Source organism: Chiloscyllium punctatum, chromosome 26, assembly GCF_047496795.1.
Source record: "Chiloscyllium punctatum isolate Juve2018m chromosome 26, sChiPun1.3, whole genome shotgun sequence".
Classification (NCBI taxonomy): Eukaryota; Metazoa; Chordata; class Chondrichthyes; order Orectolobiformes; family Hemiscylliidae; genus Chiloscyllium; species Chiloscyllium punctatum.
In genome coordinates this window covers 57,151,224-57,177,719 of record NC_092764.1, presented here as the reverse complement: position 1 = coordinate 57,177,719, position 26,496 = coordinate 57,151,224, and the positions used below count along the sequence as shown (strand labels likewise).

At 38.1% G+C, this 26,496-nt stretch overlaps 1 protein-coding gene and 1 long non-coding RNA gene across 2 annotated transcripts in view; one reads left to right on the top strand and one right to left on the bottom strand.

Moving 5' to 3' along the window:
- The window catches only part of LOC140453247 (BTB/POZ domain-containing protein KCTD19-like), a 136,229-nt gene that overhangs the window by 93,261 nt on the left and 16,472 nt on the right, over positions 1–26,496 (bottom strand). Inside the window, exons 3-6 of the mRNA XM_072547820.1 lie at positions 21,630–21,777; positions 8,071–8,262; positions 2,653–2,784; positions 1,731–1,953 (exon numbers count right to left, since the gene is read on the bottom strand). Coding sequence (XP_072403921.1) covers positions 1,731–1,953; positions 2,653–2,784; positions 8,071–8,262; positions 21,630–21,777 — 695 coding nt within the window. The remainder of the gene's footprint in view (positions 1–1,730; positions 1,954–2,652; positions 2,785–8,070; positions 8,263–21,629; positions 21,778–26,496) is intronic.
- LOC140496176 (uncharacterized) lies at positions 22,688–25,639 on the top strand. Its single transcript, XR_011964195.1, has 3 exons — positions 22,688–22,819; positions 23,868–23,978; positions 24,614–25,639. It is a non-coding gene; the product is annotated as an uncharacterized lncRNA (long non-coding RNA).

Here is a 26,496-nt window from a genome sequence, read left to right as displayed (position 1 = left end):
AATATGTATGTTTGTAATAGCTCAAGTGCATTTGGTACAATGGACTCATGCAGAATGAAGAATAAAGAATTCGTGACTATTGCCAGGATACTGCTCACTCGACTGTATTAAATGGTATGAGAGATAGCACACCAGATGGACACTGAAGGAATGGAATTACTTTCAATTATGATACATCTCGGTTGTTCTATGACAACTGCAGAGTTATGTGCATGCAGTCAACAGTATGCTGTTTTCCAAGAATGCCTACAATTCATGAAAAACTGCACACTCACTCCACCTACTTCTCTCTGGCAAGACAGATGCTGTAATCAGCTCACTTGGAATATATGTACTCTCAATCTCCTCCATTAGGTAACATGAAGTCAAGCTCAAATTAGGAAATTCAGTGAATAATGGAATTCTAATAGATTTGTTTCTAAAATCTAAAGTTGCTGTTAGAATTTTACTTATATATTTAGACTGATCTGTGATCAGGTGCAGGAGGGTCTGATTACAAGTGAGGCAAGCAACTAGATCCAGAAGTTAGCCTTGGAAGAAACACAACTTATGCAATTATCCAACAGCTTCAATGTTCATGCAACCTGGGAATAAAAGTAGGGACTGCAAAGAAGAAAAGCAAACTGACCACAGCACTAAGTTACAGCAGGCTATTCAAGTTGGGGAACTAATAAAATGATGTCACCACCAAACTCATCTACAATCACAAGAAAAGGCAATCAAAAAAAAAAATCAAAGAGCAAGTAGCTTGCAGGAAGATAATGATTCTTTTAAATAGCATTGGTCAAGAGAGGGTGTTATTTCTTATGTTCAACTGCTCACGTTTAAGACATGGTGCCAGCCGGAGGGTATAGCTCCAAAATGGCACTGGTTACATCCAACAATTTGTTAAATGCCCATATTTCGAGCAAACATCCTCACCCTCAAAGTAAATCTGACATGGTTTGTACGAGAAATCTGTATATGCACTGCAAAAATCATCATACAATACTCATTAGGCCAAAGGTCTGAGCACTAAGCAATTGAAATATGCTTCCAAGCATTACAAAATTTGTTTTTAAGTGAATTGGTTCTTTCCACCTGCCAAATAAGCTTGCTTCCAGTAAAATGGCACCGAGAATAAGATGGCTTAAAGTGGCTTTAACTCTCAATTTCTTTCAGCCTTAGATGCTATATCTGACTGGGATAGCATGTTGGAAGTCAAGCCCAACATTCCCAGAGTCATCATAGAAATTAAAAATCTTATCCAACTGTGCAGAAATCCCCAATTTATCTGTCTGAATGATTAAGGTTAACAGGAGTACAGAACTGTTTTCTGCACTCAACAAGAATGATTATTTATTACATATAAATGGATTCTAACTCCAGGTAAACAATTATGAACTGCTAATGTATAACTCCACTAGTTAAAATTTTAACCCAATTCTAAAATCCCTCTGTGTATACACAAACTCTCTCTCTCTCTCTCGTATGCATGTACGTACACACACACACACACACAAATTTCAAAATATTTTGGACCTAAAGGAAAGCATATGCACTTAATGAATGAACAGATACTGTATAGCCAATTAATTTTAATTGAAAAAGGTCTTAGTTTTACAATTTTATAAAAAAATAATTTTTCCATGGGACAATATTGTGCAAACGTGATTTTAGACAGTAAATCCATTTTGCTTCTGCCAGGAATTAGAATGAAATGTAATGAACAATAAACCTAATATAAGCACCTGACATGTTTAAAAAGAACTCCATTGCCAAAAATATATAGCTTCATCCCATCAAGGCTGCTCTCAATGGAAAGCTGTCCTAGTGCTGAATCTGGGTACTTCACTAACAATTCCAGGACAAGGACATATAACGGTTTATCTGTTATTTCACACAAATTGTTACAATCCCCTTCAGAATGACGTACAGAACTGACAGGGATAGAGACATCTTTGGAGCTACCACCTATAACAAAACAGAGGTGAAAATTAATTCACATAACCAATGACTTCCAAGTGGCCATACAAAATGTTAGGTAGATTTTTGACTTTCCACCCATGCATAAAATACTACAGTAGATCAACACACAAGTTTTATTACCATATTTTGACTTTTAAATGCTTTTTAGCAAGTTCAAAATCTACTTCAGCATTTTTAAAAAATATATATATACAATCTTGCCTTTCCTGATTTCCAAAATTCTCAGCAACCATTAGACTGCAATGATTCTTATATTATTACAATAACTATGCTTCTAAATACTTCATGTGAAGTGTCTTGGAATGTCCCGAGATTGCAAAAGGCACAATATAATTGGAAATCTTTTTAATGAACACTAGTGTTTGATGCTATACAAGACATTATTTACAAAAGTAGCATTATCCACTGAAAGTGTAATTTGAAAATTATTTTGGCTTCCCTCATCCACTAGCTTTACAACAATGAACAATTTTATTTGGGTTAACACACAAAAATCAATATGAACTACAGCCACTGTGGTTATGGTTCTTTAATATTAGTGTAACAGGGAATACTATAACATCACAGCATTGCCAATACTGGATTGCTGTTGCTTACTCTTTCTTATGTCCTTACTTCCTGACTATTAATAACTATTCCTTTGGTTCCATTTTACCCATTGACTATTGACTATTGTTGACTTACCTATATCTGACCTATACGTTTTCACAGCTTTGATGAGCTCTGGAATTTGAAGCATCTCCATCTCAGTCACAAGAACATCTATTTCTGAAAATTTGTCAGGCACAAGAAGTTTTCCCGTCTGAAGGAAATTTGCTGCAACATTAAATTTTAAATACTTTCATAATTCATTCCGATTCAGTGAAAACAAACTTAATAACCTTAGATGTAAGTTTTATTATATAATGTATATTTACACAATGCCTTTTACATAAAAATTGGCACATCAGGTGTTACAAGGAGAAGAATAAATAAAAATAACATGATAAAGCATGATAAAAAGTGACATTATGTTGCTACATTCCAAAAAGCAATATTGGATGTGAATAAGATTAAAAGCAATCTTCGTACACATACCTATTAACCTCTAACTAGCACTATTTCAGCCCGGTTTATTTTATCATTGAGATCAAAAGATGATGTTCAATAAGAGAACATTTTGACAATACAAAAGTAGGTTTGTGCAAGTATGAGAATTTAAGTTGGGTATTATCAGCACTGACCAACAAACTGTGGTCTGAAATTTAGTGTGTTGGATTCCAGTCACATTAAATAAGGCTGCCCCACAGCAACATCATGTTGCTGGTGGTCTTAAGTATTTGAAAGTCTGGTTCCTGCCCCTCAGTGGAAATCTCACCTTCCAAAGATACCAGCCAATTAATTGCAGCAGAATCAAACTCAATACTAAGAGCTTCTGAGACTACATTAAGGTCCCAGAATGAAGATATGGATCCCTGACAGTTATGTTTGGAGTAATGAATGGGGAGGGATCAGGGAGCTTGTGTGGGTGGATGTTAAGCAGTGGTTTTATTTGCCAAGCAGGAAGTGACAAAGCAGACAGAGGTAGCATCTTGGGAGGCAGGGGGATGACCCTGTTGTGTACATGGCACCCCTAAAAAAATGTTCCCCTCTTTCTTCCTGCATTTTAACCAGATTTGGTAAAAAGAACAGCCTTCCCACTCCTATCCACACCATCCCATATTATGGCATTGGCAACATAAAATTCAGGTGAATTGGCTTGTAGATTTTCCATGTTTCTTAGGAAAGGAAGTGCTCTCTACATAACTGTTTTGGCCTATATGAGATTCCACAGCAATGTGGTTGACTCCTTAAATACTCTAACATAGCCAAACAAGCTGCTCAATTGAATTGAACTGTAACAAAGTCAAAAAAAAAGAAATTGTATTGATTAATCAGCATCAGCCTATGCACCAGAAATAACAACAGCATACCAAATGTCATCAACGCTGCAAAGTCCTTACATCTAGGAGCTTTTGCCATAATTGAGGGAGCTGTCAAACAAACTAATCAAACAACAGTCTAACAAAGTCATACTCACAAAATCAGACTTTCCAAACCATATCCCTTTCATCACCATCACCAACCCTGGGTATGATCTGTTCCACAAGTGTAAGATCCAGCAGAGGAGGTAGTACAGTGGTATACAATGGGAGGAGATCCCTGAGAGCTCTCAACATTGACTTAGATGTTCTTACATTTTCTGCTATTGATACATTGAAGGTCCAATCGATCAACACTTTCTGGATTTATAGTGACAGCAATTATTTTTTAAAGAAAGTTGTGAATGGCAAGATTTTTTAAAGCTTTTAGAGGCATACCACCATACTACTGAGATAGCTAGGTACACAGAGTTTATGCTGGACGGAGAAGTAGGAGATCTCATTTTCTATTATCCGCTTTTCTCTCCCTTAATTCCAGCCTTTTGATTTCTGATTGTATCTTAGTTAGTTCTAGGTGTGACATCCCAATTTTAGTTTCCTTTCAATTTTGGATAATCTTCTGAAGAATTCATCCTTTCAATATCCTCCTTTTATGTCCAATTTCAATTTGTCTTTTAACTCAGAATTTGGCATCAAAGATTTCAGCTGTTACAGCTTTTACTTCCAATAAGCTACACAACATTCAAAGCTATATTCAAATTCCATGCAATAAACTTCACCACAACACAGCTGTTTTATGATCAGAACTATCTTATGTGCATTACTTTAAAAAGGTCACAAATATCTCCTAAATCCAATTAATTAAAATCCTAAATGATCCAATTATGATGATCTCAGTTAATGTCATTAATGACCAAAATTCAGTTCCCAGAATGAAATCTAGCTCATTTAATAACAAAGAAAATGTCTAACAACATGGTCTTTAACTGGAACATGAGAACACATTAGTTTTAACAATACAACAGAAGTTATGATACAAACTAAATGGAAATATAATAAACCAAGCTACTCACATACAAGGCAATTTTAAAGATTTTCAAACATGCAGTAAAATACAATTCGATTTATCCCAGCAGCAACCTTTTATTGTACTCAATCACCAGAGAGAATGCCTCTGCCATATGATGGTTTAATTTAACTGTTTCTTTCTATTCCTGGTCTTGAGAGTTGGATTTCCTCTTCGTGTGAGCATCCAACTTAGACTTTCTCATCTTCAAAGGATCGGGTGAACACTATCAAAATATTTTACTTCTTGGGCCACTACTTTGGTGGCTAAATTCTTAATAGTCTAACACTTTCCAGGATGGATGCAGTTCCAACAATACTCAAGAAGCTTGACACCATCCAGGACAAAGCAGTCCACCTGATTGGCAGTACATCCACACTCTCCACCACTGATGCTCAGCAGTGATAATGTGCAACACCTGCAAGATGCACTGCAGAAGTTCAAAGATTCTTAGACAGCACCTTCCAAATTCCCAACTAGTTCCAGCTAGAAGAACAAGTGTAGCTGACACCTAGAAACTCCACCACCTGCAAGTTCCCCTCCAAGCCACTCACCACCCTGACTTGGAAATATTTAAAATCAAAATCCTGGAATATCTTGCTGAGGGCATGTGTGTCCATCTGGAGTAAGTGGACTGCTGCAGTTCAAGAAAGCAGCTCACTGCCACATTCTCAAGGGCAACTAGGAATGGGCAATAAATGCTGGCCAGCCAGTGATGCCCATGTTCCACAAATGAATTTTTTAAAACCTGGACAATAAGCTTTTTCATAAGTTCCTTTTAAGTGCCTTACAACATTTTGAACTTATAAAATTTAGATAACTAAAGTATGTTTTGCATCAGCTCCAATGTAAGTTTCAACCTTTTTCCACAATGTATACGAAAAAGCAATTTCTGCAAGTAAGCAAGTTACAATTGAAATAAATGACAGGACAAGCTATGACTGAATGAAACAGCTAAACAGGAACAGATTATCAGCAGGTCCTGTGCCATTATGGTTTACAAAGCACATAGGCCTGTTTTTGCAATCTCCATTTTGTACTCAGCTGCACAAAAGTTTAATTCAAATCAATGTTATGCACAGTAACGTCTTCAATAAGCTATTTGCTCCCATCTACACAATACCCGATACAATAGAACTAATTGGCTACGCTAACCAAGTAAGCAATGAGCTGTGAATTGGCAGATAGGTTAAAGAAAAATAAAATGTAACATTAGGCTTCAAGGAAGAAAATTTATTTTGCTCAATTAGTTGTATACAGCTTCACGCTACTTGATCACTGCTACTACAACAACTTTATCAATTTAGAGTAAGTACCACAAATAATATTCAAGTAATAGTCATGCACAAACAAACTGACTTTGCAAGATACCATTAGGTAAAATTATTTATATAATTTTCTGACTCTCCACACATATGGAATTTCAGAGCAGAATGTTGAGTGCTAAAAGCCAGTGATGCCATGGGAACATGTCAGAACTGATGACTACGGGACAGGTCATAGGAGAAACTAGGCAGGGACCTTTTTTTGGTTTAATGTGGCATCTCTTTCGGTTCTGCATTATTAAAGTAATGCCCAATGCACCAGTCACAGTTACAATGCGGCTGCCTAATCCGAACAACAATCAAGGGTCAAACAGAGGGTGATAACAAGAATTGACTGAGGAGGATTAGGTGTAATCACCAGGACTGCTAGTTTCAAGTAGCAGCCAGGAACTGGAACCAGAGAGGCCAGAGGGAGGAGACAGCGAACAGAGCAGTTAGAAACTAAGGATAGAGCATTTCGGGCAGTTTTGAGTGGCAGCCTTCTCTAGATCCATTACATGGGGAATATTGTGGGAACTGATTTCATGACATCAAAAGTGCTCTTGATTAGTGAGTAATGGTCAGGTTATTCTCTTCTTATCAATTTCCATAACATTTTCATACCTGTAAGGTTTTAGAGTAGTGGGATTTAGACTAGTGGTAGAGTGGGAGAGTGCTGGGATTTATAGTACTTAGACTGTTGTTTATCCAAGTGTTTTAGTACTGTTCGTGAGAATCTGACACTAGGGACTATCTAGTTAGCTGTAAATTGAATAGACTTATCAAATTAGGCAAAATTTAATCCCTTACGAATGGATTAACAACTAGACCTCTTTATAAGGAGATCACCCCCAAAACTTCAAAAAGCACAATCATGGGGTTGTGTTTTAAATTGTTTATCCATACAAGACCTTATAGAGGTTTACAAAACTATGAGGGGCATGGATAGGATAAGTAGACAAAGTCTTTTACCTGGGGTCGGGGAGCCCAGAACTAGAGGGCATAGGTTTAGGGTGAGAGGGGAAAGATATAAAGGAGACCTAAGGAGCAACTTTTTCATGCAGAGGGTGGTAAGTGTATGGAATGAGCTGCCAGAGAATGTGGAGGAGGCTGGTACAATTGCAACATTTAAGAGGCATTTGGATGGGTTTATGAATAGGAAGGGTTTGGAGGCTTATGGACCGGGTGCTGGCAGGTGGGACTAGATTGGGTTGGGATATCTGGTCGGCATGGACGGGTTGGACCGAAGGGTCTGTCTCCATGCTGTACATCTCTATGACTCTATGACTCTAAGTGGAAAAGTAAAATGATTTGGGTAAAATCATTCAGTAGTTATGCAAAGAAGTTAATTGATGCAGCCAAGACACTGAACTCTTGAAATGCATCTTGAAGGCAGCTCATTGTAAACTGAAGTTAAGATTTCAGATAATTGTTCAAATTATACTATAGCTTCAGTGTTAATTTTTAAATATTAAAGTGTTGGAGAAGACTAATGAGGATGATCCTGAAATATATAGCTCTGACTAATGAGGAAAGACAAAGTTAATTTTTTACATCAAATGTAAAGAAGTTTAAATATAAACATCAACATCGTTCATTGAGAGCTATCAATAATCAAAAATGAGCACAACTAACTGGATTATGAACAAATAAGTACAGATCATGTCAAATTAATATGCCCCAAAAACAATATGAAAGTCGTAGATTTTTCCCACACATTAAATACAGATCTCTTAACACAAAGAATTTCAGTAACAAAAATTAGGAAGGTATTTACAAATTGCCTATGGACAATGCAATATTAGTATATCACAGGTAACAATTAATCTACCTATATATCGGAAATTACTCCATCCAATTTCTATGAGGACAACTCCCTCACATAGCCACAGTAGATTATCATCATTGATTAAATTAGGGTATTTCTTCACTAGGTCTAAAGGAAGAAAATACCAGTGCACCTCTTCTTCAGTATCCAATAATGGTGTGTCAATCAGTCCTAATGGAGCTTTGTCAGGTAATCCTAAAACAAAGTAAAACATTATCTTAATTCTCTTGAAATAAAATGTATTTCCTGTTGATACTTGTACCACATTGCAAAATATTTACAAATTTAAATTTTCAAAAGCTTTCTTGAGTGCATAATAGTTAAATGGGCCACAGAGATATGTTACAAAAGCTAAGAAGGACCAGTGTTGACCTTCTTGTGTGCTGAATATGGTTACCTATTGATTTGCTTACGTCTTACAATATTTCAAGATTATTCTAACCAGACTGAATGGCTAAATGAAAGCCTGGCCATCAACACATGAAATTGATTGGTTTATAAAGCTAATTGCTACATTAATTTAAAGTCTAATTAGAAGTGAAGACTGATCATTAAAAGTAATTTTATTCAACATGGTAAAGAGGAGATCAACATGTTTGTAATTGTCACCATGTATTTCTGGAATTTTGCTTTTAAATCTGAAATTTACTAAAATGAAGCAAAGTGAAAAAGGGGATGTTTCATTGGAATCCAAGGTTCTAACATGGTAGAAATTGCAGCACTTTTCATATCTCTTAAAAACTGGCTTTATATTTTCAAGTATTATGAATAAACACTAATCAGATAGAAAAAAGTTGCCTGAATAAATAAAAATCTCAAATAAGCAATTAGTCAAAGTGGACACAACTTAGGCTGGGATTTTCCCAATGGGACAATGTGTACAATGGCAAACCATGGCCCGGGCAAGAAATACTACTGAATGTTATGGTAATCTGGGAACTATCAAGCGGCAGTTGGCAGCTTCAAAATTTAGCAGCCGCATTTGAAGGTTGTGGCTGTTGTCAGGACATCACTGCCCCCAGACGCCATGGATAATGAGAAACATAAATATTGGTTCGGGAAAAGTTCCTAGGATTGGCGTTCATAGGAAAAGAGGTTTAGGAATGAGGACAGGGGGTTGGGTCTCAGAAGCAAACACTGGTATAGATCAAGTCTCTTTGTCTTGCACAAATTACTGCAGTTCAAAGGACCCCACCTCTGCCAGTTTCATCCCCATCCCCACCCTGAACTAACTCTTCCTGACTCTATCATGTCCTGCCCAGCGGTGCCTAACTGACAAGATGAATGAGTCCATTAAATGATCACATGATGGCCACAATTGGAAGGGTTGTCAAGCTTGGGCCTTCCTGCCCATAAATTAATTAGGCCAAGAATTCGGGAGGGTTCTGGCCCTCCACCATTCCACATAATTAAGTTAATTTACCACTTTCAGGCCTGCCATCTCCAAGATCGAGTCCTTTGAATAAAAGTATTTTCCATTCTCTTGCAGTCTTCCAAATGGAACTTTAGTGAAGAACGACAATTATCATTTTTATTTCATTTTTGATTTTTAAAATTAAGAGAATTTTCCGTTTTATAAAACTACGTTTTGTTTTTCTCCTGTCAGTAATGAGGTTAGTTGCATTGAATTGTATGTAGAGCATACAAACAGCCCATTTGACCTAATTGATTTTTCATAATTTTACATTTACATAATCTTCTTCCTGCCATATTTGACTTAATCCTATTAGGTTCTATTCCTGTTCTCCTCATTGATTTACTCACCATCCTCAACTGTGTCTATCTAAGCCCTTCAACTTTTTTATGCATTATAAAATACGACATTATAACCATTAGTTGGATTAAATAGTTTATCCAGAATTCCCTATTGGATGTATAAGTGATTAATTTTCATAAGACTTCCTTTTTTGGTGTTATAATCCTTGTTCATTCCCCATATGCAGAAACATTTTCTCTACTGCCATCCTGTCAAACACCTTCAGAATTTTTAAAGACCTCTAAAGATCACACTATTTTTTAAGAGAATATTCAGTTGTTCAGTCCTTCCTAGTAGGTATAACCTCTAATTTCATTATAAACCTTGTAAATCTACACCTTCTCCATTGCCTCTGTATACTTTTTGGAATAACGGAGACAAACACTGTACATAATATTCCAAAAATGAATATGGCAAGAGGGGGGGGGAAATCGGTTACATCTTAGTATTAACGTATCTTAATTCTTCGACTCATAATGATATTCCAATTCAGCTATGTTGTTCAGATGATGCCCACATTTCAAAATTATCAATCGTGAGCACACCATCATGTTACTTCCAAGTTTCAGAATTGCAAGAATGGGTGGGGAAAAGTTCATGCAAAACAGATACCAGTGTGAGATTGTTCAGGAATATTTTTGGGAAAATCAAAATTCTTCTCATGTCCTAATGGGGTATTAGCAGCTTATTTAAATGAATACACATCACCCTGGCAGCACGCTCACTTTAGGTTCAAGTTTCATTCCAGGGTTTGATCACATAATGCAGAACAACACCGGGGTATGAAATACAATATCACTTTCTGAGGTATTGTCCTTTGGATTAGACATTGAACTTAAGTTTAATCTTTTTCTTCAAGTAGATTTGAAACATTTAAAGAGGACACTTTGTGAGAAGATATAATCAACATGACTAAGAAGAGATTTCACCTACATTGTATAATCAAAGTCAACATGATCTTATGAAAGGAATATCATGTTTGACAAATTCAAAAATTCTTTTGAGAATGTAACCTGTAGAATAGATAAAACAGAACCAGTATATGTAGCACATGGTTGTTTAGAACTACAGAACTTGGGTATTGTTGAAAAAGTAGATATTCTTGCTGCTTTCATCATGAATTCATCAGGATAATTCACAATAAACAGTAAAGGGAAAGCTACATATAATCTGAACAAAATGAGTGTGCTGATTGGTTGGCAAGTAGAAATAGATTAGTAGAGGCATTGCCATGTGATTAGCTAATGATGACTGAAGCTGTAAGGCTTTATTTAAATTTAAAATAAACAGGTTAAAACAAGACCCTGATTAGTCAAGCATTGCTCGGAAAAATGAACAAGTGAATGGCTGTCACCTATTCTATTGCATTTAACCAGTCACAATGCAGAATAGTGTAGAGAACAGGGACATTTTATTAGTGTTTATAGCTTCTAGTACATGCAAGTAAGCTAAACTGCAAGCCCGACTGACAATCCTAAATTGGTTGTCAACATAATTCACCATTCAGGATAATGTAACAAATGTCTAATTGTGGAATCACACCTGCTATTGGACACAGAGGTTTGTAAGTTTGCTGTGTGGGTACAGTCAGTATACCTATATTGCAAACAGCCAAATGCAAATGCTGTTTGAAGTGTTCTATAAACTATAAAACCATCAGATAAAGCAGCAGAATTAGATCATTCAGTCCAGCAAGTATTTTCCATTGTTCAATCATGGACGTTTCTCAAATTCATCCTCCTGCCTTCTCCTATAACACCGTTGCTAAATCAAGAACCTATCATTGTCTTAAAGGTACATAATGACTTAGCATCCACAGCCTTCTGTGGTAATGAGTTCCACAAATTCACCCTCTCTAGCTGAAGAAATTCTTCCTCATCTTAGTTCTAAAGGGTCGTACATCCATTCTATTCAGGCCTTTCACTATTTTGCAAGTTTCAGTGAGACCCCCCCTCAGCCTTCTAAACTCTATCAAGTACAGACCCAGAGTCCTCAATCGTTCTTCATATGACAAGCCCTTCATTCCCAGGATCAATCTTATAACCTTCCTCTGAACTTCCTCCAAGATCAGCAAATACATTCTTAGATTTGGGGGCCCAAATCTAAGACAATCCTGAATTAGGACTCCCATGTCCCTTGTGCTTCAGATTTCTGAAGATTTTCCCCATATAAAATACTTTTTCTTGCTACCAAATGCAAAACTTCACACTTTCCCCACACTGCATTCCATCTGCACTCTTTTGTCCACTCTCCTTGCCTGTCCAAGTCCTTCTGCAGCCTCCCCACTTCCTCAGTATTACTTGTCCCTTCACCAAATTTTGTGTCATACTTTTTTTAAATGTCTCAGTCTTGGGGACATATAACCTATATACCTAGCATTACAGTGGCAGTGAAATTCATTATCATATTTCTCATTTGTGTGATAGGTAGAACACCTTTTGGCTTAGCAGCAATATCATGCTGGTGGCAAAGACCAATTGTGTTGCTATTGCATAGTAGAAACATGAAACAATTACAGAAACCCATTGCTCACATTTTTGGACACCTTAGAGTAATTTGGAAGTAGGCTAGGAACATTACAGCGCCAAAAGTGTTGGCCTTGAGTTCGTTCATGGTATTGCATGATACACAGCACGATACACAGGCAATTTCAGCTTCAGATCTCTAGAGTGAACAAATGGCTCAGAACCTATTTGTAAGGTCATCTAAAAAGACAACCTTATCACGTGTGGAACTGTAGGAATCCTAATGCATATATTACCAGTGAAGGCAATTTTGTGGAAGTTTCCTTCACCTTTGCAAAGACAATACAATACTTGTATTGCATTGTTTCACGACATTTGTACTGCAGCACTATATCATGCCCTGCTGCCATTATGTGAATCAATATTGATTGAACATTGGTATTCAGCAACTTGGCAACTGTGTTCAGTTTTAACAACACGGTGTATGCCCAAAACAATAGCGCGTCACAGAACATTTTGGGGTCCCATGGAACTCATCATATTTCCAATATGTAGATAATGTTTGCTATATTTGAATCTGCAGTTGCATGAAAGAATTTCCTTGTACATCTTAACGGTCTTAATCTACACTCAAGTTCACCTATGAAATGGAGGAATCGTATAAGCTCTTTCCCCTTAATGTGCTCATTGTGAAATTAACCAGTGGTTTCTCTACTGCAAGTCTACCTTCCCTGGTCAGTATTTCATTGGGATTTGACAATTTCAAGTGCTATAAATTAGCGAAATTAGCGACTTTACAAACAGGACCTGAGCCATTTGTTCACCAGGCAATCTTGATATCCAAACAGGTTACATCAAAGCCATCCTGCGAAATAATGTACACTGATCAGCTCTGATAAATGCCCAGTCTTCCTTCGATTACCCAGGTAGGGTAAAAAGTCAATGTGGTATGTCAATTTCAATGTCAATGTGATATTAGGTACATAGGTCTTATGTCCCATAGACTGACAGAACAGATTATAAAGCATATCCCTTCAAATGTTCTCAATAAGGAAGGTACTCACTGTATCCAACCAGTCCATGCTTGCAAAATGCACAACAGTGTCAAACATTAGATACAATTCCACAATTGAACAATGTTTGCTACCTAATTGAGTGTGTGGAGCATTATACTGACATCAATATAGGATTGACAGTCTGGTTTGTAGCTTGGCACATTTGAATCTACTAGCAGCTACATACATTAAAACACAGTCCTCTTCTTGTAGACAAAAAGAAAATGTACACACTGCATCTGTTTCAATGCAACAGAATAGGTGACAGATATTGACACATGTACTTTTCAGGATAATCCTTTATTCAGTCAACCTTCCTTATTTAAAATTTAAACATAGCTTGGCAGTTAACTGTCAATTATTAACTAGTATATTCTCCATGGCAACAACTCCAAAGTTCACTTACCAATCAACCAACACACTCCTCTACTCCTCTTATTTTCCCTTTACTTTGCTATTTCATTTGAATTTTCCTATGAGTGCAAAACAAAAAGCTTTGACAAAATGTCTTTTTCAGCAATACTCACGATGTTGCATATTTGGATTTCCAAAGGGCATTTGATAAGGTATCACACACAAAGATAATACACAAGATAAGGACTCAGAGTTGGGGTTGATAGATTTGCCTGGACAGAGTAGTCATTAACAAATAGGAATCTAAGAGTAGGGATAAATGGGCCATTCTCAAGTTGTAAGGCTATGACTAGTGGATTTCCAAATAGATCACTGCTGAGGTATATGCTGTTTACAATGACTTAAATTAAGAGACAGCGAGTAATATACAGTTGGTCCCGCTACAATGCGTTTCTTCAATGCGATTTGGCTTTAACGCGATTGAAGAATGTAGACTTATTTGTAGAACACAAACTTTCCTTACCTACACTGGATATAATGCGATTCTGGCCCCATTAGTTTAAATGGCACAGCTATTGTGTGATTTTCTTAGAACGCGAGATCATACAAAAATGGAACTATTGCGTTATATCAGAACTGACTGCATTTAATTTTGCTGACGAAACAAAATTAGCTGGAAAGTAAGATGTTAGAAAGATACAGAGGTTGAAATATAGATGAACTAAGTGAGTGGAGTGGGAAACAAGGCAAGATGAAGTATAATGCAAGGAAGTGTGAGGTATTCACGTAAGGTAATAAGAATAGAAAGCAGAATATCTTTTAAAATGAGGGAAACTCGTAAATGTCACTATTCTAAGGGACTTGGGTTTACTTGTACTGGGAAGACAAAGTTTGCTTGTTGTACCTGCATGCTATCAGATAAGCAAATGGCACATTGGCCATTATTGCAAGGGGATTGGAACACAAAAGTAAGATGTACTGTATTGCTATATTGTAGAGGGTTTTAGTGAGACCACATTTGGAGTACCATGTGCAGTTTTGGTCTCTGTCAAACAAGTATTCTGTTTTGGATACTAATGAGGGGGATAGCCTATCAAGTGATGGGAGCAGGATCCAGTAGAAGGAAGGGACAAAGCATAGTAGAGCAATAGTAATTGGAGAATTGATAGTCAGGGACACAGATAGGTGCTTTTGTGCCACAAGAGAGACTCCTGGATGCTATGTTGCCTCCCTGATGTCAGGGTCGTAGATGTCTCTGATCGGGTACAGGGCATCCTGAAATGGGAGAGTAAACAGATGTCATTGTCCATATTGGCACAAATGACATAGGTAGGAAGAGTGACAAGGTCTGCTAATGATAATTCAGGGAGTTAGGTAGTAAGCCAAAAAGGAGAACCTCAGGGCAGTAATCTCAGGATTATTCCCTGTGCCACATGCTACTGAAGCTAGGAAAAGAGACAGCATACAATTGTACATGTGGCTAAAGAGCTGGTGTGGGGTGGGGGGTGGGGGTGCTTCAGATATGTGTACATTGGAATGTCTTCCAGGGAAAGTGGGGCCTGTACAAGAAGGATGGGTTGCACCTATAATTGCATGGAAAGAAATATTTCCTGCTAAATCTCTTCCATTTAAATCATAGAACCACAAGATCACAGAACAGGCCCTTTGGCCCATCACGTCCAAGCTAGCCAAAAGCAACCACCTAACTAGCATTCAACACTCAGCATTCAAAACAGTCTACTTCTGTTTACTCTGGTCTACCTTTTCAAGAAGCTAAACATATATCAAATCATCAATGATCCATGACATTTTCAGCAAAAGTGACCAGTTTCTCAAACATCTGTATTTTCTCATATCAGGCAACATTTTAATAAATTTATGTTGCAATTCCTCTTAAATCTAAAATTTCTTTCAGTACCACATAGTCTAGCTAAGATATTATTAAGGCTTTATATCAATTAATCATACCTTTTATTTTTTGTCTTCTGTTAGCTTGTGACAAAACCTAAAATTCAATTAGCTATTATATTGCCTTATCAATTGAGGCACAGGCTTCTGTATCCTGCAAACTTCTATTACTAAAGCCCTTTGCTCTTGCACAGCATTGAACGTACTATAATTCAAAGTATAATTACTGCTGTTATGTTTTAACCAAATTCAATCATTTCACACTTCCTAGCACTGTATTCCATGTGCTCCTTTTTATACTTTATTCCCACACATTAGATCTTTACAACATTACTTGGTCTCTGATATAATGAATTACTGCAAATTTCAATCCTGTCTCTTTGACTTTTCAAATTCAGGTGATTTAGAGGTTTTCTTCTCGAACATGTTCTCCTGGGTCTTTGGTTTGAGGATTGTTAATCACGGTTCTGTTCTAAACCCAATGAAATGTGTAAAGTTTCTCCCCACTAGAGGACCTTTTAACTTTTGGATGCCCTACACGGAGATGTTGTAGTTACTGAAATCATCTCATTTCATCATCTGATATCTGGGCAGCACGGTGGCACAGTGGTTCGCACTGCTGCTTCACAGCGCCAGAGACCTGGGTTCATTTCCCGCCTCAGGCGACTTTCTGTGTGGAGTTTGCACGTTCTCCCCGTGTCTGCGTGGGGTTCCTCCGGGTGCTCCAGTTTCCTCCCACAATCCAAAAATGTGCAGGTTAGGTGAATTAGCCATGCTAAATTGCCTGTACTGTTAGGTGAAGGGGTAAATGTAGGAGAATGGGTCTGGGTGGGTTACGCCTCGGCGGGTCGGTGTGGACTTGTTGGGCTGAAGGGCCTGTTTCCACACTGTAAGTAATCTAATCTAAACTGGAGAGGCACCAATATCCTGGCAGGGAGGTTCGATGTTGCCACTTTGGATGGTGTAAACAAGTGTAGCAGGGGGGTGGGAAGCATAGCAGCAGGTCAGTAAGTAAAGTGATTGTGGAAGAGCTTAAGTCAAAGGTAGACATAGGTAAGAGGAAGAGAAGTCAGGGAGAGGTTGATGAGGTCAGCGGAACTGGAGGCTTGCACTATATTTGCTTCAATGCAAGAAGTATAACACGTAAAACGGATAAACCTATAGCCTGGATTAATGCATGCAATTATGATGTTGCTATCACAAAGACATGGTTGAAAAAGGAATAGGATTGGCAGGGTAATGTTTTAGATTAACGATGTTTTAGATGAGACAGAGGAAGCAAAGGAGGTCGGGGCGTTGCAAACTGGACCTGGTATAAGGAAATGAGACTAGCCAGGAGATCAAAGTTTCAAAGGGATTACTGACCATAGTTCTGTACGTTTACTGATACTTATGGATAAGGACAAGATTAGACCTTGGATGAAGGTGTTAAATTGGGGGAAGGCAAACCATAACCAAATTAGACAACAATTGGAGAATGTGATTGGGAGCAGTTGTTTGAAGGTAAGACCACATCTGACATGTGGAGGTCTTTTAAAGACCAGTTGGTTAGAGTGCAGAACAGGCATGTTCCTGTGAAAATAAAGGACAGGAATGACAGGATTCAGGAACATTGGATGACAGGGGAAATTATCAGCTTAGTCAAAAAAAAAAGGAAGCATACCTAAGGTCCAGACAACTATAAGCAGACAAATCCACAGAGTCATGGAGATGTATAGCACGGAAACAGACTCTTTGGTCTAACTCTTCCATGCCGACCACTTCTCCTAATGTAGTCCCATTCGCCAGCATTTGGCCCAAATCCCTTTAAACATTTCATATTCATATACCCACCCAGAAGCCTTTTAAATGCTGTAATTGTATCAGCCTCCACCACTTCATCTAGCCGGTCATTCTATACATGCACCACCTTCTGAGTGAAAAAGTTGCCCCTTAGGTCCCTTTAATAACTTTCTCCTCTCACCCTAAACTTATGGTCTCTAGTTCTGGACTCTCCCATCCCAGGGAAAAGACCTTGTCTATTTATCCTATCCATGCCCCTCTTGATTTTATAAACCTCTATAAGATCACACCTCAGCCTCTGACGTTCCTGAGAAAACAGCCCCAGCCTATTCAACCTCTCCCTATAGCTCAAATCCTCTAACCCTGACAATATCATTGCAAAACTTTTCTGAACCTTTTCAAGTTTCACAACATCCTTCTGATAGGAAGGAGACCAGAATTGCATGCAATATTCCACAAGTGGCCTAACCAATGTCCTGCCTTGAAGAATATAGAGGAAGTAAGAAGTAAATCAAATGGGGATTTAGGAAGGCTAAAAAGGGACAATGAAAAGTCCTTGGCCAGTTGGGTTAAGGAAAATTCCAAGGCATTTTATACATATATTAGGAGCAAGAGGCTAGCTAGGGAAAGACTAGGCCCACTCAAGGATAAAGGAGAGAAGTTGTGTATGGAGGCAAAGGAAATTGGTGAGATCCTAAATGAATACATTACATCAGTATTGACCAAAGAAAGGGACATGAGACATTTTAAGGTTAAGGATAAATGTGTGATTACTCTTGGGTAGGGTCAATATAATGAAGGAGAAAGTGTTGGGTCTTGAAAAGTATTAAGACAGACACATCCCCAGGGCCAGATAGGATATATGCCAGGAAATGTGGGAGACAAGGAGGAAACAACTGGGGCTTTTACAAATATCTCTGTATCCTCTTTGGTCTCTGGCAGGTTCCAGAGGACTGAAGAATGGCTAAGGGTAACAGAGATAGAACATAGAACAGTACAGCACAGAACACGCCCTTCAGCCCATGATGTTGTGCCGACCACTGATCCTCATGTATGCACCCTTAAAATTCTGTGACCATATGCATGTCCAGTAGTCTCTTAAATATCCCCAATGACCTTGCTTCCACAACTGCTGCTGGCAACGCATTCCATGCTCTCACAACTCTATGTAAAGAACCCACCTCTGACATCCCCTCTATACTTTCCTCCAACCAGCTTAAAAATATGACCCCTCGTGTTAGTCATTTCTGCCCTGGGAAATAGTCTCTGGCTATCGACTCTATCTATGCCTCTCATTATTTTGGGACCTAATTGAGGTATACCTCTCCTTCTCCTCCTTTACTCCAATGAAAAAAGTCCGAGCTCAGTCAACCTCTCTTCGTAAGATAAGCCCTCCAGTCCAGGCAGCATCCTGGTAAACCTCCTCTGAACCCTCTCCAAAGCATCCACATCTTTCCTACAATAGGGCGACCAGAACTGGACGCAGTAGTCCAAGTGCGGTCTAACCAAAGTCTTATAGAGCTGCAACAACATCTCACGACTCTTAAACTCAATCCCCCTGTTAATGAAAGCCAAAACACCATATGCTTTCTTAATAACCCTGTCCACTTTGGTGGCCATTTTAAGGGATCTATGTACCTGCACACCAAGATCCCTCTTTTCCTCCACACTGCCAAGAATCCTATCCTTAATCCTGTACTCAGCTTTCAAATTCGACCTTCCAAAATGCATCACCTCACATTTATCCAGGTTGAACTCCATCTGCCACCTCTTAGCCCATCTCTGCATCCTGTCAATGTCCCACTGTAGCCTACAATAGCCCTCTATACTGTCAACAACACCTCCAACCTTTGTGTCGTCTGCAAACTTGCTGACCCATCCTTCAATCCCCTCATCCAAGTCATTAATAAAAGTTACAAACAGTAGAGGCCCAAGGACAGAGCTCTGTGGAACACCACTCACCACAGACTTCCAGGCAGAATATTTTCCTTCTACTACCACTCGCTGTCTTCTGTTGGCCAGCCAATTCTGTATCCAGACAGCTAGGTTCCCCTGTATCCCATTCCTCCTGACCTTCTGAATGAGCCTACTAGATAATTACAGGCCAGTGAGCCTGACATCATGGTGGAGAACCTGTTGGAGAAGATACTGAGCAACAGGATTTATTCATATTTCAAAGCAAATTGACTTGTTAGTGATAGGCAGCATGGGTTTGTGTGGGAAACGCCATATCTCAGCAACTTGATTGAGTTTTTTGAGGAAGTGACAAAAATGATTATATAGCATAGGACAGAACAGCACAGTACAGGCCCTTTGGCTGTCGATGTTTTGCCAATCTTTTATCCTACTCTAAGATCAGACTAACCTATATACCCTTCATTGTACTATCTTCCATGTACCTATCCAAGAATTGTTTAAATGTCCCTAATGTATCTGACTCTACTACCACTATAGTTTGATGAAGGAAAGGTGATGGATGTTGGCTCCATGGAATTCAGTAAGGCATTTGATAAGGTACTTCATGGCAGGCTGGTATAAAACATAGAGTCTCATGGGATCTGCAGTGAGCTGGCTAGATGGATACAAAGTTGGCTTGGTCATAGAAAACAGTAGTGGTGGAAGGGTGCTTATCGGGATGGAGATTAGTAACTAGTGGTGTTCTGCAGGGGTCAGTGCTGGGACCTTTATTGTTTATAACATATAGAAATGATCTGGAGAAAAATGTAGGTGGTCTAATTTGTAAGTTTGCAAATGACACCAAAACTGGGGGAGTTGCAGATAGTGAGAATTGTCAAAGGATTCAGCAGAATATGCACAGATTACAGATTTGGGCAGAGAAATGGCAGATGGTATTTAATCCGGACAAATGTAAGGTGATGCATTTTGGGAGATCAAATTCAGGTACAAATTATATAATAAAAAGCAGAACACTTAGAAGCACTGACATACAGAAGGATCTGGCCTTACAGGTCCACAATATCCCTGAAAGTGGCAACACAGGTGGATCAGGTAGTCAAGGCAGCATACAGTATGCTTGCCTTCAATGGTCAGGGCATCAAATTTAAAAGTTGGCAAGTTATGTTACAGCTGTATAAAACTTCAGTTGGGCCATATTTGGAATATTGCATATAGTTCTGGTCACCATGCTACCAGTAGTACGTGGATGCTTTGGAGAGAGTGCAGAGAAGCTTTACTAGAATGTTGCCTGATCTAGAGAGTTTTAGTTATAAGGAGTGGTTAGATAAACTTGGATTGCGTTCACTGGAAAGATGGAGGGCTGAGAGGGGTGACCTGATAAAGGTACACAGAATTATGAGAGGCATAGTCAGAGGCTTTTTCCCAGGTTGGAAAGGTCAACTACAAGGGCGCACAGCTTCAAGGTGAGAGGGGGAGAGTTTAGAGGAGAAGTGCCAGGGAAATTTTTAACAGAGTGTAGCAGCTAGCGCATTCGCAATGTTAAATGACATATTTGACAGATGCATGAACAGAAGGCAAACAGAGGGACAGAAACCGTGTATAGGCAATATTTAAAGCGTCTTAATAAGGATTAGGAATTGGCATAGGTGTGGTGAGCCGAAAGGCCTGTTCCTGTGCTGTCCTATATTGTATTTAATATATTTGCATCAGAAAGCAGTACAGTGAAAAAATCAATTAGATTTGGTGCCTGAAATGAGAGGCTCAGTAAATTGGATCGATATTTTCTGGAGTTTGTCATAAAGAAGTGATATCATTGAAAATTCAAGATTCTTAAAGGGTAGACATAGAAAGGTTGATCTTACTAAGAAATCTACCAAGCTAGGGCTCAATCTCAAAACAAGGGTGATCATTTAGGACAGAGGTGAGATGGACTTTATTCACTCAATTAGCTATGAATCTTTGGAATTCTCTACTATAGAGTTCCGAATGCTTCAACATCAAAATATATTCAAACAGTGAGATAGACAATTTTTTTTCTCTAAGTAAATATGGGGAGTAGACAGCAAGGTGAAGGTTGTATTGAATGCAGAGCAGGCTTGACAAGCTGACGAGTACTGATGCTCATACTCCTCACATTCCTACAACAGTGACTGCAATTTAAGATAATCTATGTGAAGAACTAAGTCAAGATAATGAATACAAGATACTTTATGAATAAAAGATCTTTATCATCATACCTTTTTCATTGTTTAAACAGCTGTTATACTAGTGATGACAATATAACAAAACTCTGGAAGAAAGAATCTTCATGAAAGCTGTAACTACCTGTAAATGCTGGACTTTTAATTTGGAACTCTGAGGGTTTACTGTTACATCGTGTTCTCCAATAATTCCTGCTTGCTCTTTTAGTGACTGGTACATCTTCAGTCCGTATGCGTAAATGATGCTTACTTTCTTTCATGTTATCCAAAGCCTATTAAAGTTTAAATCAGTACAGCCTATAAAAAGGTGTTAATCACAATATGATCCTGCTTAATTTCCTAAAATAGTTTTATCATTAATCTCTTGTAAATTAACAGTTATCTTTTTCCTTCCTCCCTCATTTTCCTGAGCATATCTTTTCAGAGCTTAGTAGTCAGTCAAACAAATGATCTGATCTCAGACCTCTGTCACTGCTTAACAGCAATCAATAAAATTATGCAAATAGGTCCAAGTTAGGTATGTGTCCAACAGTAACTCAAAAATCCAAGACTGGAAACTTGATAAGTGGGAAAGATCAAGAGTATGGTCATGCCTTACTATGCATGGTGCTTCAATATCACTGCAAACCAATATTTGTGGTACAATTTCTCTGTAAAATATTGTGCTTAATGGGTATGTAAGACATTCAGGGTAACTCCGTATACATGTTCGCAACAAGGAACCATAAACTCCCGTATCACATATCAGTGTCATCAATGAATGGAAACTGCAGCATATCTTTAATTTCACAATACATACTACCAGTCGGAAAGTATCCCTTTTGCCAGTGCTGACTTGAAAAATCATTCCCACTGGGTGCAAAGACAAAACTGTGTGTTATGAAGATGTAGGTATGTACTGTACCTTTAAGAGAGAGAGGAAGCTAGCAAGGACTGACTGAAAGCACACAGTGCACTGAACAATTTTAAAATGAAACAATTGGCTGAAACAAATACCTAGAGTTGCATTGCCATGGAACGAAAACAAATTCAAATTCAGCCAATCAGTTTAAATTATGCCCCTGAGGCCAAAATCCAATCCAATCTGTTTGGGATGACATCAAACCAATGAAATAATCCAATGTTTTGAGGTATAAAACCAGACATTTTGAACAGTTGGGGGAGAACTGCCAAGAACAGCAATAAGTATAGACTGCTAGCCAAATAGCTCTCTGAAAGGTACCTATCCATAACAAAAGTTGTGCAGCAGTAGACCGAAGAAAAGACGACACAGTAAAATACAGAGGAAAATCTACAAAGGCAAATCAACAAAAGGTGACTGGTTTTGAAATGTGATTTTTTTTTTGTAAATCTTAACCGTTTTTTTTAATCAGACCAGTATTGTAGAGTGGGAGGTAAAAGATAGGTTTAAGAGAAAGGAGTCATAAATAATTGTCTAAATGTTCTCTTTTGGACTTAAAGAATAAAATTGTTAATTTTTACATTAAATAGTGATCTCTGGGATAGTTCTTTGCCTCTTGAAATTTAACAGATTATGGTGTGAGGTGAATTCCTCTGTGTTGGGTTTAAATTCGCAGATGGGTTTACCCCATGTCAGAACAGTTTGGGGGTTAGTTGCTAGTATTTGAATAGTTTGGGTCTCAGATTCATGAATTGAATAGTTTAGACAGATCCAGTTTGAGATTTGGACAAATTTGAGCAGATTTGGGGTATACAAAAAGCCCAGTAGATTTAAACACTTGCTGGTTAGTGCCTTAGATCTTTAAATAAGACATAGGTGAGATAATTTGTTTAATTTTGGTTACTTGTGGTTGGCTAAATTAAAAGTGAGAGAAATGGCTCTTAAAATGTCTAAAAAGGTTCTGGGGTTTGAGGATGATTCCCAAATTTGCCAAGAAAGTTTAGAAAGAAAAGAAAAAAACCATTCTCTTAGAATAAGCAAAGAGATTAGAATTAGGTTGAATCAAGGACAAAAGTAATGCTGAAATTGTAAGGGAATTACTTAAACACTTAGGGGTGTCAGAGAAACAGGCAAGTACAGTAGAGTTAGACAAACTTAAATTACAATTGAGGAAAATGGAGTTAAAAGATAAACAAAGAGGGAGAGAGAGGAAAAAGAGTGTTCTTAGCTTAGTAAAGAGAGAGAATAAAGGAAGAGAGAAACAGAAAACAAAAGAGGTTCTCAGCTGAACAAACAAAAGAGAATTTGAACTTGAGAAGTTGCGACTTAGTCAGCACAATCAAGTTAACAGGATGGAGATTAAAAGAGAAGGTAGTGAAATATATAAATATGTCAAAACATTGCCACATTTTGATAAGAAAGATGTAGAAACCTTCTTTATTTCATTTGAAAAATTCGCAGAGGAATACACTGTGCATAAGACAAGCTTCCAGCCAGAATTTCATCCTGTGAGGGATAAAGGTTGGGAGAAGTGGAGATCCTACACTACAAAACAAAGAGTAGAGAACATTGGTAAGTTGAAAAAGAAGCTCAGGAGGCTGGAAAGGAGGTGAAAGGTGTCAGATATTTCCACTGTGGTAAAGTGGGACACGGAAAGTCACAGTGCTGGTTGTTAAAGAAAGGCACTGTGGGAAAAAATGTGGTAAAAGAAGCTAAGCCAGTGACTTAGGGGCTGGGTATGGAGTTAGTACCTGATCTTTATAAAGAATTCACCTCTGTGCGTAACATTTACTCAGAAAGAACAGGGGGAGAAAAGCAATAAGTTACAATTTTGAGAGATACAGGATCTAACCAGACTCAAATAATGAGAGATGAGCAAATTTGCACTCTTTCTGATCTATTACCCGAGAGTATGGTAATTTGTGGGATAGATGGACAGAAATTTAGCATTTCCCTATGTAAGATCAGGTTGGAGTGCCAACTCAAGACTGGGGAAATAACAGTGGAAGTGATTGACAGTGTCAGTTCCAAGAATCTAGTTTGTTCTTGAGAATGATTTAGCAGAACACAGTTGAAAGTTTTGTTACTGCAGTATGAGGACATCTGTAGGAATCAGATGGGGAGGACTAATGCTATTGTACATGAAGTAGACATAGGAATGCTGTTCTGATTAAAAACAACACCCCTATCGGCTTAATCTTTCAAAGCCAGAAAGGTCCAGGAGATGGTGGAGGCCATACTTGACGAGGATATCATCGAAGCGAGCCAGAGCGAGTGGAGTTCATCAATCGTCTTAGTTCCTAAACTAGACGGGACTCAACAATTTTGCATGGATTATTGGAAGGTCAATGCCTGTACAAAATCAGACACCTATCTAATACTGAGATTGGAGGACTGTATCAAGAAAGTTGGACAAGCCAGTTGCATCACCAAGTTGGATTTACTGTGTGGTTACTGCTAGGTACCTTGATCAGATACGGCGAAAGAAATTTCTGCGTTTGTAACCCCAAATGGTCGATATCAGTTTAAAATGATGCCCTTTGGAATGAAGAATGCACCAGCCACATTCCAAAGACACATGAAGAGTTGTGGCTGGGTTAAAAAACTGTGCAGTATATTTGGATGACATAATGATCTTTACTAAGCCCTGGAAAGATCACATGGTACAGTTGGCAGAGCTCTTTGAACGACTACGAGAAGCAAAAGTGGTAATAAACTTAAAACTGAATTCGCGAAAGCAGAGGTGACATTCTTGGGTCAGAACAGTGGTCATGGAAGATTGACCCCATGGAATGCAAAGATGAAGGCCATTGAGGAATTTCCATGACCAACCTCAAAAAAAAGTGCTTCAATTCTTGGGACTATGCGGATTCTATCACGCGTTTGTTCCAAACTTCAGCAGTGCAGTGGCACTGTTAACCAATTTGCTGAAGAAGAACACAGTTTCTGTGAACAAAACAATGCCAGGAGGCACTCTACTATTTAAAGCAATATTAGCCACCACACCAGTTTTATCTACACCAAACTTTTCAAAACCTTTCAAAATTGCCATCAATGCTAGTGACATACTAGTTGAAGCTGTACTGCTACAGGAAGACTATGATGGGATCGAACTGCCAGTTGGTTACTTTTTGAAGAAACTCAACGTCCACCAGAGGAAATATTCCATGATCAAATAAGTACTGAGTTTGATACTGGCCTTACAACATTTTAAATGTGTACGTCAAGAACAATTTGTCAGACGGTTGTGTACACAGATCACAATCTTCTTACATTCTTGAAATGCTCTTAGGACAAGAATATGAAACTATTTCATAGGAGTCTTAAGTTACAGACTTTTCATTTACAAATCATACATGTTGATGGTCTAAAGAATGTAATCGCAGATTGTTATCGTGGATTTAACTGATTAAAGCATAGATGAGCTTGGTATCTATTCAAATGTTATGTGGGAAGAAGTTAGTATGAACTTATATTAAAGTCATATGTATGCCATGGTAATGTGTTTAAGGAATAGAGAAAAATGAAGCCACGTCTTCATTATGATGGTTCATTTTTTTTCTTAAGGGGGGAGGTGTTATGAAGGTGTAGGTGTGTATTGTACCTTTGAGAGAGAGGAAGCTAACAAGGACTGATTGAAAGCACAGTGTGCTTCAACATTTGGTTGAAACAAATCATTGGAGTTGCATTGCCACGGAACAAAAACAAATTCAGCCAATCAGTTTAAATTATGTCCCCGAGACCAAATTCCATTCCAATTTGATTTTTAATATCTGGGATGACATCAAACCAATGAAATGATCCAATATTTTGCGGTAAAAACCAGACATTTTGAACAGTTGGGGGAGAACTGCCAAGAACACTGACAAGTACAGACTGCTAGCCAAATAGCTCTCTGAAAGGTACCTGTCCATAAGAAAATTGTGCAGCAGAAGACTGAAGCAAAGACAACCCAGTAAAATACAGAGAAAAATATACAGGGGAAAATTTACAAAGGCAATTGACAAAGCTGACTGGTTTTGAAACTGATTTTTATTTTGTAAATCTTAATCGGTTTTTTTTTAAATTAGACGTTGTAGAGTGGGAGGTA